This window comes from Rhinopithecus bieti, unplaced genomic scaffold, assembly GCF_001698545.2.
Source record: "Rhinopithecus bieti isolate Rb0 unplaced genomic scaffold, ASM169854v2 scaffold_21412, whole genome shotgun sequence".
NCBI lineage: Eukaryota > Metazoa > Chordata > Mammalia > Primates > Cercopithecidae > Rhinopithecus > Rhinopithecus bieti.
In genome coordinates this window covers 861,714-876,884 of record NW_016811643.1, presented here as the reverse complement: position 1 = coordinate 876,884, position 15,171 = coordinate 861,714, and the positions used below count along the sequence as shown (strand labels likewise).

At 38.4% G+C, this 15,171-nt stretch overlaps 1 protein-coding gene across 1 annotated transcript in view; it reads right to left on the bottom strand.

Moving 5' to 3' along the window:
* The window catches only part of FCHSD2 (FCH and double SH3 domains 2), a 320,741-nt gene that overhangs the window by 170,277 nt on the left and 135,293 nt on the right, over positions 1-15,171 (bottom strand). Inside the window, exon 4 of the mRNA XM_017894322.1 lies at positions 10,872-10,948. Coding sequence (XP_017749811.1) covers positions 10,872-10,948 — 77 coding nt within the window. The remainder of the gene's footprint in view (positions 1-10,871; positions 10,949-15,171) is intronic.

The window sequence follows — 15,171 nt, the reverse complement described above, 5'->3', positions numbered from 1 at the left end:
AAAAAAAAAAAAAAAAAAAGTATCAGGCATATACGGTACTTTGCCATTCTACATATCTCATGGTAAGCACTATGTTATGTATTTTACAATTATCACATCATTTAATCCTCATCATAACTCTGTAAGATAGGTATTATTCCCATTTTACACAGGAGAAAAGTGAGGCTCAGAGAGGTTATGAAATTTTTCTAAGGCTACTCAACAGTAAATAGCACCTCCATGGTCATAACCTAGACTTTGCCATTACTAATAACTACTGCTTTGCTCTCATCCCAAGTTCAATCTTCTGATTTCTGACTAACACCTCCTGATTCTACTCACATTCTTTAGAATTCTGAGTCCAACAATTACTCAATCCTATAAGAACCCACAATCCATTTGGTCCTACCCCCTTTCCATTGTCTCTTGCCCCTCTCATGATCTCCCTTTTCAGTTCATTACCCAGTCTAGGTTTCATGGTCTACCCTTATAATCACTCCCTTATGTATGCCCGTATTACCTTTGCCTCTTTCTCTTTCCACTTTTATAACCTACAAGCTCCTACCTTGGTTAAATCTAAAACTGCTAAGATTATACCAAAGTATACAGAAGAATGTGGCTGAAGAAAAAGATAATTACGTTACCTGGTCGCATTAAATTGATGTCAAAAGAATGCTAGTAACCTCTTAGTGATACCCAGCAAGGGTACTATATTTCCTTAATCCATTCATTCAACCACCCTTCTACACAATTATTTCCCAACTTCTCTCTTCTCAAACCTCTAATACAAACACACTTGTAGCCAACAGTGGCAGTATCAGAGGGCAATGTCCATATGTTCCCACGACATCTGCCAAACTCCTTGTCTCTGCACCCATACATTCTGCCAATCCTCCTATTACTTGCATGAACTACCTATGCTCTGAAGGCCAACTCCTCAAATTTATACTATATTATACAACCTCTCACTTAAGAATATCAATTCAAAACTCTACAATGTCAGTTTTTCCCTCTCTACTGGAGCATTCTTGTGAGCAAACATGCTATAATATTTCTATTTGAAAATCTCCATCAAACCTCCATTTCTCTCCAGCTACCACCCTAATGTCTGCTCTCTTTTACAGAAAAACACCTTGAAAGAATTGTCTAAAATTACTGTTTCTACTTTCTCTCCTCTGGGTCTCTCAGTTCTACCCAAATCAGACTTCAGTGTCTACCACTTTTCTGAAATTGCTTGCCAAAGTCATCCAAGATCTTCCTATGGCTAGTCCAAATAGTTCAAGTCTTGATTCTATTACTCGACCTATCAGCAACACTGACCTCCTTTATCCTTCTTGAAATGTTTTCTTCACTTGGCTACAGGACATCACTCTCCCTTGGTCTACTCCCACCTCACCGGCCATTCTTTAGTCTTCTTTGCCAGTTCCTCTTCATCTCATTGCCCCATAAATACTGGAGTGCCCTCAAGTCAGACCCCAGGCTTCTTCTCTTCTCTAACTACATTCACTCTGTTGAAATTTGTTTTTAAATTTTTATTTTGTTATTTCTTTTTAAAGATAAGGTCTTGCTCTGTCACTCAGGTGGTAGTGCAGTGGCACAGTCATAGCTGACTGTAGCCTCAAACTCCTGGGCTCAAGCAATCCTCCCACCTCAGCCTTCCAAAGTGCTAGAATTTCAGGTGTGAGCCACTGCACCAGGCCTACATTCATTCTTTAGGTGATCTCACTCTATAGATGGCTGTAAAGACATCTGGTCTCCTGGCTTTACAGAGTATCAATATGCTATTCCTAAAGCTTTTTTTCTTTTCTTTTTTTTAAAGAGGCAGGGCCTTGTTCTATTGTTCATGCTGGAGTGCACTGGCATGATTACTACAGCCTCGAACTCCTGAGTTCAAGTGGTCCTCCCGCCTCAGCTTCCCAAGCAACTGGGCGTACAGGCATGTGCCACTGCATCTAGTATTTTCCTCTTTTTAATAGAAACGGTATCTCACTTTGCTACTTAATCTGCATCTTTCCTGGCTTTGAACTATCCTCCTGCCTTAGCCTCCCAAAGTTCTGGGATTACATGCATGAACCACTACTCTCAGCTCAATTCCTGAATTTTTAATTCCTGCCCAGACACCTTCCCTAAACCCTAACTGCTTGTTCAACATATCCAACTTGGATATTTAGTAGGCATCTTACACCTAACATGTATAAAACTAAATTCTTGATTTCCCTAAAACCTGTTCTGGCAATCTATCTATTTCATCTCATTGACAGTAACTCAAACCTTCTAGTAGTTGGCTCAAACCCAAAGACCTGGAATCAGCACTGATTCCTCATTTCTCTCTCGTATCTGCTCCATCAAGAAATCCTGTTTGCATGCTGGAGAGGATGTGGAGAAACAGGAACACTTTTACACTGTTGGTGGGACTGTAAACTAGTTCAACCATTGTGGAAGACAGTGTGGCAATTCCTCAAGGATCTAGAACTAGAAATACCATTTGACCCAGTAATGCCATTACTGGGTATATACCCAAAGGATTATAAATCATGCTGCTATAAAGACACACGCACACGTATGTTTATTGCGGCACTATTCACAACAGCAAAGACTTGGAACCAACCCAAATGTCCATCAATGATAGAGTGGATTAAGAAAATGTGGCCCATATATACCATGGAATACTATGCAGCCATAAAAAAGGATGAGTTCATGTCCTTCGCAGGGACATGGATGAAGCTGGAAATCATCATTCTCAGCAAACTATTGCAAGGACAGAAAACCAAACACCACATGTTCTCACTCATAGGTGGGAATCAAACAATGAGAACACTTCGACACAGGGTGGGGAACAACACACACTGGGGCCTGTCGTGGGGCGGGGGGAATGGGGAGGGATAGTATTAGGAGATACACCTAATGTAAATGACAAGTTAATGGGTGCAGCACACCGACATGGCACATGTATACATGTGTAACAAATCTGCACATTGTGCACATGTACCCTAGAACTTAAAGTGTGTGTACATATATGTGTGTGTGTGTATAAATCCTGTTTGCTAGACTTAAAAAATACCATGGAATTTAATTACTGCCAGTCTCTTCCACTGTGACTACCCTGTTTGAGCTACCTTTACCTTATGCCTTAGATTACTGCAATAGTCTCCTACCTGCCCTCTCTGCTTCTGCCTTGTCCCACAACACCTGTGCTCTGCACAGTACAGCAATTGCTGTGCAATCACTTCTTGGCCCTCTGTATTCTCCCTACTATGCTTACTGTTCTTATCGCCAATTGGCATATATGTTTAATTAGTCACTTGTTTACTGTTTGTCTTCCCTCATTAGAATGTAGGCTCCATGCAGCAGAAGCTTTGTTTCATTTACTGCTGTATGTTCAGCACAGGGTATGGCGTAGCAGGCACTCAATACATATTTGCTGGAGGAGGAGAGGAGGGAATGATGGAGCCTAGATTTGAACCCAAATGTGTCTGGCTCCCAAACCTCTGTTCCTTTGCTGACATAAGATTGTTCTTAGTCTCAGTAACAATGCTGAACATTAAAAAGGGTCTCTTCATTCTGATATAGTTTATACCAAGACTTATGTATGCTAAGTCCTTGGTATACATCCTCTACTATTTTTGTCTCCTATCTTCTGTACCATTATTTACTTATCATTTTTGTTAAAATGACTAACCTTTTAAACTAAAATATACATATCTTATGACTTTATATCACTATTCTAACTGAAAAATACTTGCCATAATAATTAGGTTATAACTAGTAAAATACAAAACTATTCATCCATATACCACCTAAGTTCACACTGCAAACTATTTCTTACATGAATATCATACAAGATGTCTAGGAAAACCTAGAAAACTTTACCAGAAGAAATTTCTCATTAAGAAATAAATCAAGGCTGGGCACAGTGGCTCACATATGTAATCCCAGCATTTTGAGAGGCTGAGGCAGAAGGATCGCTTGAGGCCAGGAGTTTGAGACCAGCCTGGGCAATATAACAAAACCTCATCTCTACAAAAAAAATTTTAAAATTAGCCAAGCATGGTGGTAGTGGTGGCTATGCAGGAGGTGACGTGGAAGGACCACTTGGACCCAAGAGTTTGAGGCTACAGTGAGCCACTTCACTCCAGCTTGGGTGCAAAAGTGAGACCCTGTTTTGAAAGAAAGGAAAGAAGAAAGAAAAGAGGAGGGGAAAAGGAAAGGAAAAGAAAAGAAAGAAATCAAGAAATTCTTAACTGTTAAATTCTTAGCAAAATCTTAAGTGTGGAAGAGGTCACACAAAGCTACAAATGTGGTAAAACTGCACAGAACTCAATGTGCACACACTTATATACACACAAATGAACGTGTATAAAACTAACAAATTCTGAATTAGGCTGGATGACTGTATCAGTATCAAAAACCTGTCCTCAAATTTAAAAAAAAAAAAAAAGTCCAAGAGAAAGTAGTGTTACAAAAGTCTAATGCAAATTGAGGCTGTTTAATGATATTAAATGCTGCATGTATCATCAGATAGGCAAACAATTTAAAAGACTGATTACACGCACTGTTGGTAAAAAATAAAAACAAAGGGACAATTTAAAATCATACTACAGGCTGGGTGTGGTGGCTTATGCCTGTAATCCCAGCAGTCTGGGAGGCTGAGGTGGGCTGATCACTTGAGGTCAGGAGTTCGAGACCAGCCTGGCCAACATGGCAAAACTCCATCTCTACTAAAAATACAAAAATTAGCCAGGTGTGGTGGTGTGCACCTGTAATCCCAGTTGCTCGGGAGGCTGAGGCATGAGAATCACTTGAACCCGGCAGATGGGTGGAGGTTGCAGTGAACCAAGATCATGCCACCACACTCCAGCCTGGGTGATGGAGTGAAAACTGTCTCAAAAAACAAAGTCACACTAGAAAAAATTAAATATATTTATACGTTTATGGAGAACAACTTCCAATATTAATATTTTAGGGCCAGTCTAGTAGTGATGAATTCCCTAACCTTTTGCTTGTCTGGGAAAGAATTTACTTCTCCTTCATTTATAAAGGATAATTTTGCTGAATGCAGTATCCTTGGTTGGCAGGTTTTTTTTTTTCTTTCAGCACTTTGAATATATCACCCCATTCTCTCTTGGCCTGTAAAGGTTTCTGCTGAGAAATCTGCTATTAGTCTTACAGCAGTTCCTTGACAGGTGACTGCATGCTTTTTTCTTGCTGTTTTTTGAATTCTCTCTTTGTCTTTGATGTTACATAGTTTGACTATAATGTACCATGGATAATGCCTTTTTGCATTTCATCTGCTTGGGGGGTCTCAGAGTCTCCAGTATCTGGATGTCTAAATCTCTTGTCAGACTTGGGAAGTTTTTGTCTATTATTTCATCAAATAGATTTTCTAACCCTTCCCTTCCCTCTTTACCATCTGGGAAACCAATAATGTGTGTATTTGGTCACTTTATGTTGTCCCATATAACACAAAGGCTTTGTTAATTCTTTCTTATTTTTCTTCTTTTTGTCTGCTTGGGTTATTTCATAGGACCTGTCTTCAAGTTTTGAGATCCTCTCTTTTGCTTGATCTAGTCTACTGTTGAAGCTTTCAAATGTATTTTGTATTTCATTCAATGAATTCTTCCACTATAGAATTTCTGTTTGGTTCTTTTTTATATCCATCTCTTTGGTAAATTTCTCATTCATATCCTGAATTGTTTTTCTGATTTCTCTGTACTATTTTTCAGAATTTTCTTATATCTCATTGAGTTTCTTTAATATTAAAATTTTGAATTCTTTTCCAGGATTTTGTAAATTTGTTTTGATTGGGATCTGTTACTAGAGAATTCTTTTATTCCTTTGGAGTTATATTTCCTTGCTTTTTTCATGTTTCCTACATTGATAACTGCACATCTGATGTAATAGTCACTTCTTCCAATTTTTTAAATTTGTTTATGTAGGGAAAGTTTTCCTGAAGATAGATCTATGGTGTTGCTTGGATAGGGCCCTTTGGCCTTGATTCTGGGTGCTTACAGTGGTACAGTATCTGTATGATTTCTTTGGCTACAAATAATGTCAGCGGTGTTTGTAATTTTTTTTTTTTTTTTTTTTTTTTTTGAGACAGAGTCTCGCTCTGTCACCCAGGCTAGAGTGCAGTGGCCGGATCTTAGCTCACTGTAAGCTCCACCTCCCGGGTTTACGCCATTCTCCTGCCTCAGCCTCCCAAGTAGCTGGGACTACAGGCGCCCGCCACCTCGCCTGGCTAGTTTTTTTGTATTTTTTTAGTAGAGATGGGGTTTCACCGTGTTAGCCAAGATGGTCTCGATCTCCTGACCTCATGATCCGCCCGTCTCGGCCTCCCAAAGTGCTGGGATTACAGGCTTGAGCCACCGCGCCCGGCCATGTGTTTGTAATTTCTTCGGTGGTTTCAGGTGCAGTTATTAGTGAGGCCTGTGGTAAAGTTTTGCTGAGGGTTGGGACACCAGGTAGGCCAGTCTTTGAGCCCCAGTAGAGACAGTGGTGAGTTGGCACCAATAGTGCAGGTGGGCCAATTCTTGGCCTCCAGGTGGCTTACTCAGATACTGGTAGTTGCAGCAGTGAGCTGGGTGGGAAGGCGGATTCTTGGGCCTCTGGGCAGCTGGCATAAAACAGGCAGTGGCAGTGGTGGGATCACCTTCTGGGACTTGAGCAGTGTATGCTGGTGTTGGTGGTGGCTGTGATGGAGTGGGCGGCTCAGTCTCCAAGCCTGCAGGTGGCATGTGCAGGTAGGTGTCAGCTGTGATTGTAGTGGCAGGGGTGGGTAGAACCAACCTCAGGCCCCCTGGAGGAGTATTCAGGTGCCAATGGTGGTAGAATGTGCTGGGCAATCTTCTGGACCCTAGTCTGTGTGCTCTGGCATGGAGTAGGGATATGAAGCCAGGCTGGGCTGGCTTGTCCTCAGGCTCTTAACAGTGTGTGCAGGTGCCAGCCATGGTAGGCAGGGGCAGGCTGATCCCTAGGCCACTGGCAGAATTGTCAGTTACCTTGAAGCCCCTCCCTCCAATGTCAACATTTTAAATGTATAAACCCTTTGATCCAGCATTACCCCCTCTAAGAATTTACCCTACAGATAAACTTTCAGTGTACAAAAATATACTTATGTTCATACAGAACTTATTCACTGCAGCATTATTTGAAACATTAATAAACTAAATAACTACAAATAGGGAAGTGGATAACAAAAGTATAGTTCATCAATACTATGGCACTAAAGCAGGCATTAAAAAGAGTGAGGGAGCAGAACATACTGACATGAAGGGATTTCTAAAATAGACTCCTTAAGTGTGTGTGTGGGGAGCAGGGGTGTTACACAGTGCATGCATATAATAATTGCAGTTCTGTTAGAAATAACAAAACTATGTAAGTCCATGTGTGAATCACATAGAAAAAAATGTAAAAGAAAAGACCACACACTTGTAATAGCAATTACCCTAGGGGAGTAGAAATGTGAATGGAAGGTGCTTGGGAAATGATATTCTTTATACTCTTGTACTGTTTATCTACTTGATAAAAAACATGTATTACTTGGAAAAGAATTTTAAAACTACCAATGCAAATATAAATACAAAAAAGTTAAATGGAAAATTTTAAATGACTAAAACTAAAATAAGCTCCAAATAAACAAAAACATTGGCAATTGTAGTTCTCAGCCTCAATCCTGATCTTTCTATTGTCTTTTTCCACAATAGCACCACCATCCTCTCAGTTGCCTAAATGAAAACACCTGGGAGTCATTGTATAATTCTTCATCTCTCTCCTCCTGCTTCATTCATTTAGTCAGTAAATATTTATCAAGTGCCTTCTATGTTGCAAGAGCTATTTTAAATATGAAGAAAACTGTTTATATATGTAGTTTGTCTCAGAACAAATTTGACAAACACAAAAAACAAAACTGCCAAATCACTTGCAAGTCCTCTGGCTTCAGTCTTCTAAACACCTCTGAAATCTTCCCTACAACTTGATTTCTGCTACAATTTCCTTGGTTCAAATATGAGATGATGAGGAATTAAATTCCTGCCATTCTATCCTTTCTGAATTCTTCCTCACAACCCTCTGATCCACCTTTATACTATCACTAAAGTAAAGATGATAATGTAATTCCTCTCATGGAAACACTTAAACACCTCCATTACGTTCTGAATAAAAAAGCAAACTCTATACTGTGATATGTAAAGTCCTTTTATGATGCCTACCTATGATGTATCCTTCATCTTCACCACTCCAGTTAACCTCTAATGCACATACTTCACAGCAACCCTACTGAACTGTTACCTAACAGTCACATTTTCTCATGCTCCATGCCTTGAAGGGGTTATTTTCACTTAGAATTCCTTTTACCAAACCTTCTGCCTGGAAAACTCCTGCACATTCTTTAAGACCTGGCTCTACAAGCCTAGGTTTTCTTCTATGGCTCCAATGCCCCTCTGCTATTACCCAATTCTGCAACTGTTTATAGTGGCTATCTCCTGTATGCTTACGAAGGCTAGACAGCGTATCTTCTAGTCTCTCTAATCCTAAGGTCTACTTTAACTGCTGACATGTAGTAGGTATTTCATATGTAGCCTATGAATAAGAAAGAAAGAATGAATGTGTCTTTAAATAGCTATCTGACCTTGAGTAAGACATATAACCTGAGACCTGGTTTCCTAGTGTATAAAATGAGAGTAATTATATAATTATATCTACCTCACAAAGCTGTTCTGATAATCATGGGAGATGAGTTCCTAGCACAGTGCCTGTCACATAGTAAATATTTGGCATATTTTAGCTTGCAATACTTCTTTAAATTAGAGTTTATAAGCTAGCCTAGGAGCATAGCTTTTTAATCCTTATTTCTTTGGTAACCTGAATCCTGAATTTTAAACGAACTTGGAATATAACTCCTGGACTCAAGCAATCCTCCCATTTCAGCCTCCCAAAGCACTGGGATTGCAGGCATAAGCCACCATGCCCAGTCTAGCTATCTATAAGTTGGATCCTTCTTTACTGCAAGCAATCTTCTTCTTAGGCTAATTTCCTTATACCAGCAACAGTGAACATCCCATGCTCACTGTCACCTCAAGGTTTTGTTCTACTTGTCTCTCTTGCCTAGAATTTCATCTCTCCTCTCTTCCTCCTTAGCTGAGTTTTGCAGATACAGAAAATCCTTAAGAAAATTTGTGTGTGTGTGTTTTTTTGTTTGTTTGTTTGTTTGTTTGAGAAACAGAGTCTCACTCTGTCACCCAGGCTGGAGGGGAGTAGTGCATTCATAGCTCACTGCAGCCTTGAACTCCTGGGCTCAAGCAATCCTCCTGGCTTAGCCTCCTGAGTAGCTGGGACTACAGGCATGTACCACCACACCCAGCTAATGTTTGTATTTTTTTGTAGGGACGAAGTCTCATTATACTGCCCAGGCTAGTCTTGAACTACTGGCCTCAAGTGATTCTTCCATTTCGGCCTCCCAAAGTGCTAGGATTACAGGCATGAAGAAAATCTATTAATATTTTTATTTCCTGTTTTGCTTTAATATTGCAATCATACTGTTCTATTATTTATAGCCCTCACGGCACCTTCCATGATTATCGGTAGGCCACTGTGAAGAACTATTAGGGTTTCTTATCATATATCCTTCAGTTTTCTAGCTCCATTGCCACATTCTTAAGAAATTATCTGATGTCAATCATCACTGATAATTCAATAGCTTGATTTCGTATTCAGACTCTAAACCATACACTTCAATACTAAGTTCTTAATTGTTTAAGAACTGCTATTGTTTCAATGGTATTTGATCATAATCATAACCAGACTGCAAGCTCTGAGGTCACTAACCTCTGGGTCCTTCAACACAAAGGACAACTCCTGAGCATAAAAGACAATAAATACTTCCAAACTGACCTCAAAAAAGAAATCAAATTCTTTTTTTTTTTTTTTTTTTTTTGAGCCAGAGTCTCACTCTGTTGCCCAGGCTGGAGTGCAGTGGCGCAATCTCAGCTCACTGCAACCTCTGCCTCCTGGGTTTAAGCAATCCTCCTGCCTCAGTCTCCCGAGTAGCTGGGATTACAGGCGCTCGCCACCACACCTGGCTCATTTTTCTATTTTTAGTCAAGACAGGGTTTCACCATGTTGGCCAGGCTGGTCTCGAACTCCTGATCTCAGGTGATCCGCCTGCCTTGGCCTCCCAAAGTGCTGGGATTACAGGCGTGAGCCACTGCGCCTGGCCAAAAGAAACCAAATTCTAAACAAACTTATACTTTTAAGATATCAGTAGGTCACTAAGGACACAATCTGTATTCCATTCTCATCCACCTTCATTACACTTTGTATTCATATGTGGTATATTAACTGGCCACATCTAAATCTTTCGTTTATATTCAAATATACAAACACACACATATATTTCTAAATTAAGTATTGTGCTAAAAAGAAGCTCTTTTCCTTACATTACTTAGAAAGTTTTCCCCCCAGTCTCACAAAAACCCCATCTTTCTGTATTTAGAATTTATTTCAGAAGTATCAATGAAGATGGCAGAACATACACAATCTTGTTTCATCACCATCACAATAATGTGCTTCATCATAGGTCACTCAGCAATTTGTGTTCCATTGTCACCTGCCTTCTTTAAGTTTCAATTGGGGGTATAATTAATTATATAAAATATAATCTTGGCTTATATAAGACATGAAAATGATCTATTTTATATAGATTACAATCTATTTTATATAGATTGTTTAATGTTATAAAACATTAAAATTTTGATAATTTTGAAATTATATCCAAAACATAGCAGACAGAGGAAAGAAGTGATTCTTTTAAAAACTAAAGTGTTACATTATCTATATGTGACACAGCTTTAAGTAAAACCATTTCTAAAGAAAATAGGCAAAAACTACTAAGTTACCTGTAATCATTCCGATCATCAGCTTTTACTCCAGGCCAATCTCTCTTCAGGTATTGACTAGCCAACTTCTGGATACCCTGTTAAAAAATACGTTTTTCTAAAATAAGTATTATGCCATAAAGGAAGCTCTTTTCCTTAAAATACATGACTTAGAAAATCTCATTTTTCCAAATGTAAATTTAATTCAGAAGTGAAAAAAAAACAATGACAGGCTGCACATGGTGGCTCATGCCTATAATCCCAGCACTTCGGGAGGCCAAGGCAGACAGATTACTTGAGGTCAGGAGTTTGAGACCAGCTTGGCCAACATGGTGAAAATCTATCTCTACCAAAAATACAAAAATTAGCTGGGTGTGGTAGCATGCGCCTGTAGTCCCAGCTACTTGGGGGGCTGAGGCAGGAGAAACACTTGAATCCAGGGGCAGAGGCTGCAGTGAGCCGAGACTGGGCTGCAGCACTCCAGCCTGGGTGATAGAGCGAAGCTCTGTCTCCAAAAAGAAAACCCAATTAACGAACCAACCGACCAACCAACCAAACAAACAAAAAAACCAATGATAAATGGTAGAATACTACAACCTTCTTTCATTATTGTCCAGTCCTCTCTTGTCTCCACTTTTAGGAAAAGGGTGAGTATAAGGATGAGAAAGCTGAAACTTCATTGATACGCCTTTCACTTTTAACTATCTGACTAGCCATAAAAACAACCACCTCTGGCATGTAACAGGGAACACAGCTGTCCATCTCCACAGAACTCTGATCACACAGCTTTCTAAATCTCAGCAGCCAAACTCTCATATACCAGGAAAGAGAAAAACAAATTCCATTTTAAGTAGACAGATATATACTGGTATGTAAAATTAATAAACAAATTTTGGTGCTGTTCCATACTATTAATTCTCAAGACAGATTTTAAGGGTCTTTTCTTTTTAAACGATACCATGACACAAGTCACGTCAAACAACAAAAAAAATTGTTTTACAAAGAAATTTGCCCACTTATTATTATCTACACAACACAAATCTGGATAAAACAGAATGTTTATCTGTAATAGGTGTCAGGGAGAGGTACAGGGATTTGAATTGAGAAGACCATTTTGTTAAGAACTGATTTTAAACTGCTCATTCCAATTATACAATGTATTATGTTTGGTTTTTTGCTTGTTTGTTTTTGTTTGTTTGAGACAGGCCTCATTCCAATGCCCAGGCTAGAGTGCAGTGGCACGATCATGGCTCAATGCAGCCTCAACTTCCCGGGCTCAAACAATCCTTCCACCTCAGCCTCCCAAGTAGCTAGGACTACAGGCATGTGCCACTGAGCCCGGCTAATTTTTTGTATTTGTAGTAGAGACAGTGTTTCGCCATGTTGCCCATGGCTCAACTCCTGGACTCAAGCAAGCCACCTGCCTTGTCCTCCCAAAGTGCTGGGATTACAAGTGTGAGTCACCAAACCTGGCCAATGCATTACTTTTGGATAGGAATATATGTGGTCCCCTAACACTGTAACAGGGCCTAATGTAATGGTTATAGAAATCATTAACATTGAGATACTTATTTCTATACAAGTAACTAAAAAGAACACAATGCTGAAATGAAGAACAATCACATTTATTAATCAACTGCCTGCTCTAGGCAAAAATTACTCAAGTAAAATCAACACTACACTCTACATAGTACCTTTCTATTAAGGTCTGTTGTCAAATTAGCTTGAATCTCAAGTTCCTCCTGAACTTGGCAACAATTTGGTTTCACTATTTCTAAGTATTGTGTATTCTGAGAACTTGTATACAACTACATATCCGTAACAGTTCCACTTAACATATCTTGTACTTTGGGAACTCCAAATACTATGTCTTCCCTGAATATGTATGGTAGTTTTTCACCTCTGTACCTTGTTCATACTGCTCCCACTGCATGAAAATATCTTCTAACCACTCCTATTCCTACTTGCTAAATTCTTACCCCTCCCTTTTAATTTGATACTTAAATTTCCTAACATAAACAATCACAAGTATATATAGGAAAATGTGAAAAGTGTCATTGCCTAAGTACTTATTTTCATTTCATTAAAGTATAATAGCTTATTCTTTCTACATTTATTAGCTATAATCCTATAAAGAATTATCCCTCATGAACTATTTGGTTATACTGAGATAAAGTTCTTGGAGGAAAGACAGGATAAATATTTGATTGTCCAATATTTGGGTCCAAAGATGAACAATGAATTTTTAAAGTAACATTATAAACTCATGTATGTTAAATAATAGAGGCATTCCAATTAATTACAGTTGCTTTCTTCTGATGCTCAAATTGTCACATCTGTGGTCTGTCGGAGCCCCTCCAAGTTGGCTCCCATATCACGAACCCAAATAGACTTTGAGTGCTTCTTTGTTGTTGTTGTTGCTGTTATTGTTGTTTTACAGTTCCTGGCCCAGACTTGCAATAAGCTAGTTCTCCAAGGAATTCTGATTGCTTTCAGAGAGAAACCAGAGACCACAATCTAGGCAAGTTCTCATTCTTTGGGTCTTACTATTTGCATCTTTCTCTAAAAGGCCTTTTCTAATCACTGTATGCAAAGTATCTTCGCCTCTGGCCCTCTCACATAACTATATTTATGCATAATCCTTATACACTGTTACTGTCTGGTTTAAATATTTGTCTGTTTACTCACTATAAACTCCATCAGGTACAGATCTTGTCTTTTTTTTTTTAATCATTATATCCCCAGGCTATAGCAGATCACCTAGAATTTAGTTGATACCAATAAGATCCACTGATTGCATGGATAAATGCCACCTACATTATTCAGTTTCTAATGCATAGTGCCCATCTCCATTTATGTTTCTGCCACTCTGTGTTAGAAGTGTTTGAATAAAAACTTCTCTGGTTCCTAATGTTCATGTACTCAAATTTTTAAAACACTGTTTATCAGATTTCTGAGATTATGACCAGGTGGCTTTAATATAATAAATTCCTTGGTAAAATTACAGTAAAATTTGACCATCTTCACTATTTTAAGAGAAATGTGTGTGGGTATTCCAAAGCAGTTTTTAAACATAATAGAAGTTTATTCCATACCTAGAAAGCACTACACATTAATTTTTATGAGGGTTCAATTAAGTCAAGATCTCAGAATTCAAATGACTCATTATCTGTAGAGAAGAATAACAAGTATAGAACATAATATGCCAGGCAACACATGGGTTACTGCCAAACAAGTGGCAAAATGTGATATAAGTACCCAAATGAGGAAAAGATCATCTGGTATTTTCTCAAATCACATCTAAATGACATGAGAGTGACTTTTTCAGTTTAATCATTGTTAACGTATTTACAGAACACATCACACAGAACATAGAATATGACATGAGCCTCAGTTCATAAGCAGGATTAAGACAGAAGGCAGAATGACAACACTCTAAATTTACGCAGGAACAAATGAACTTAACTTTCACACGTTTATTTCTCTTAACTCTATGTTAGGCTTTGTTATCATCACAGAGAAACTGGACATTAAAAGCATAAATACTTTACTTCAAATTCTACAGTTCATAACTAGTTAAGTGTGAGCTAGAATCCAAAGTTACTACGTCTTTGTAAAAGAAATCATTTTAGACTTTATCTATTTTTTTAAATTAATTCGTTAACTTTGTGATTTATAAATTACAATAGCGATTTCTAGAGCTCTAAACCACAAAACTGAACTGTATTAAACTGAATGAGCCCTTCAGAGATGAGATGAGGGATTCATGAAATAGACAGTGAGATCTCTAGATGAAAGACTTTATTCAAGTTAGTTCGCAGAGTCAGGAATCATGACTTCTGTGTACTCCATGCAGCTGTTCAAGATCTAATCTGCATGGATGCTCAGACATACTCTGGCCCTATTATAGTAAAGGTCCTAAATAATATTGCATGTTTCTGGAAGCATTATATGTTTAAATTAACTGGTTTCCTCTATACATTATATTTAAAGCTACATTTGATGAATAAAAGGTTTACTTACATAGAAAATAAAATTCACCCTAATTAATTTGCTAAGGAAAATAAATCTATGTCTTGCAATTTTTTAAAGGGTTTTTAAAAAATTTTTTTCAAATCATTCCCTACAGCACTACTATCTAAAATTGGTCCACTAAACATAATATTTATTTATATTTACCTGAGCATCACTGATGTATAATGCTGATTTGATTTGCAATTCAGTTCACTCTAGAGTAGTGGCTTCCATAAAGATGTACTATCAATATGCTCTTTGAAACATGCAATAACATCCGATTCCAATTTTTTAAAAAGCCATCAGT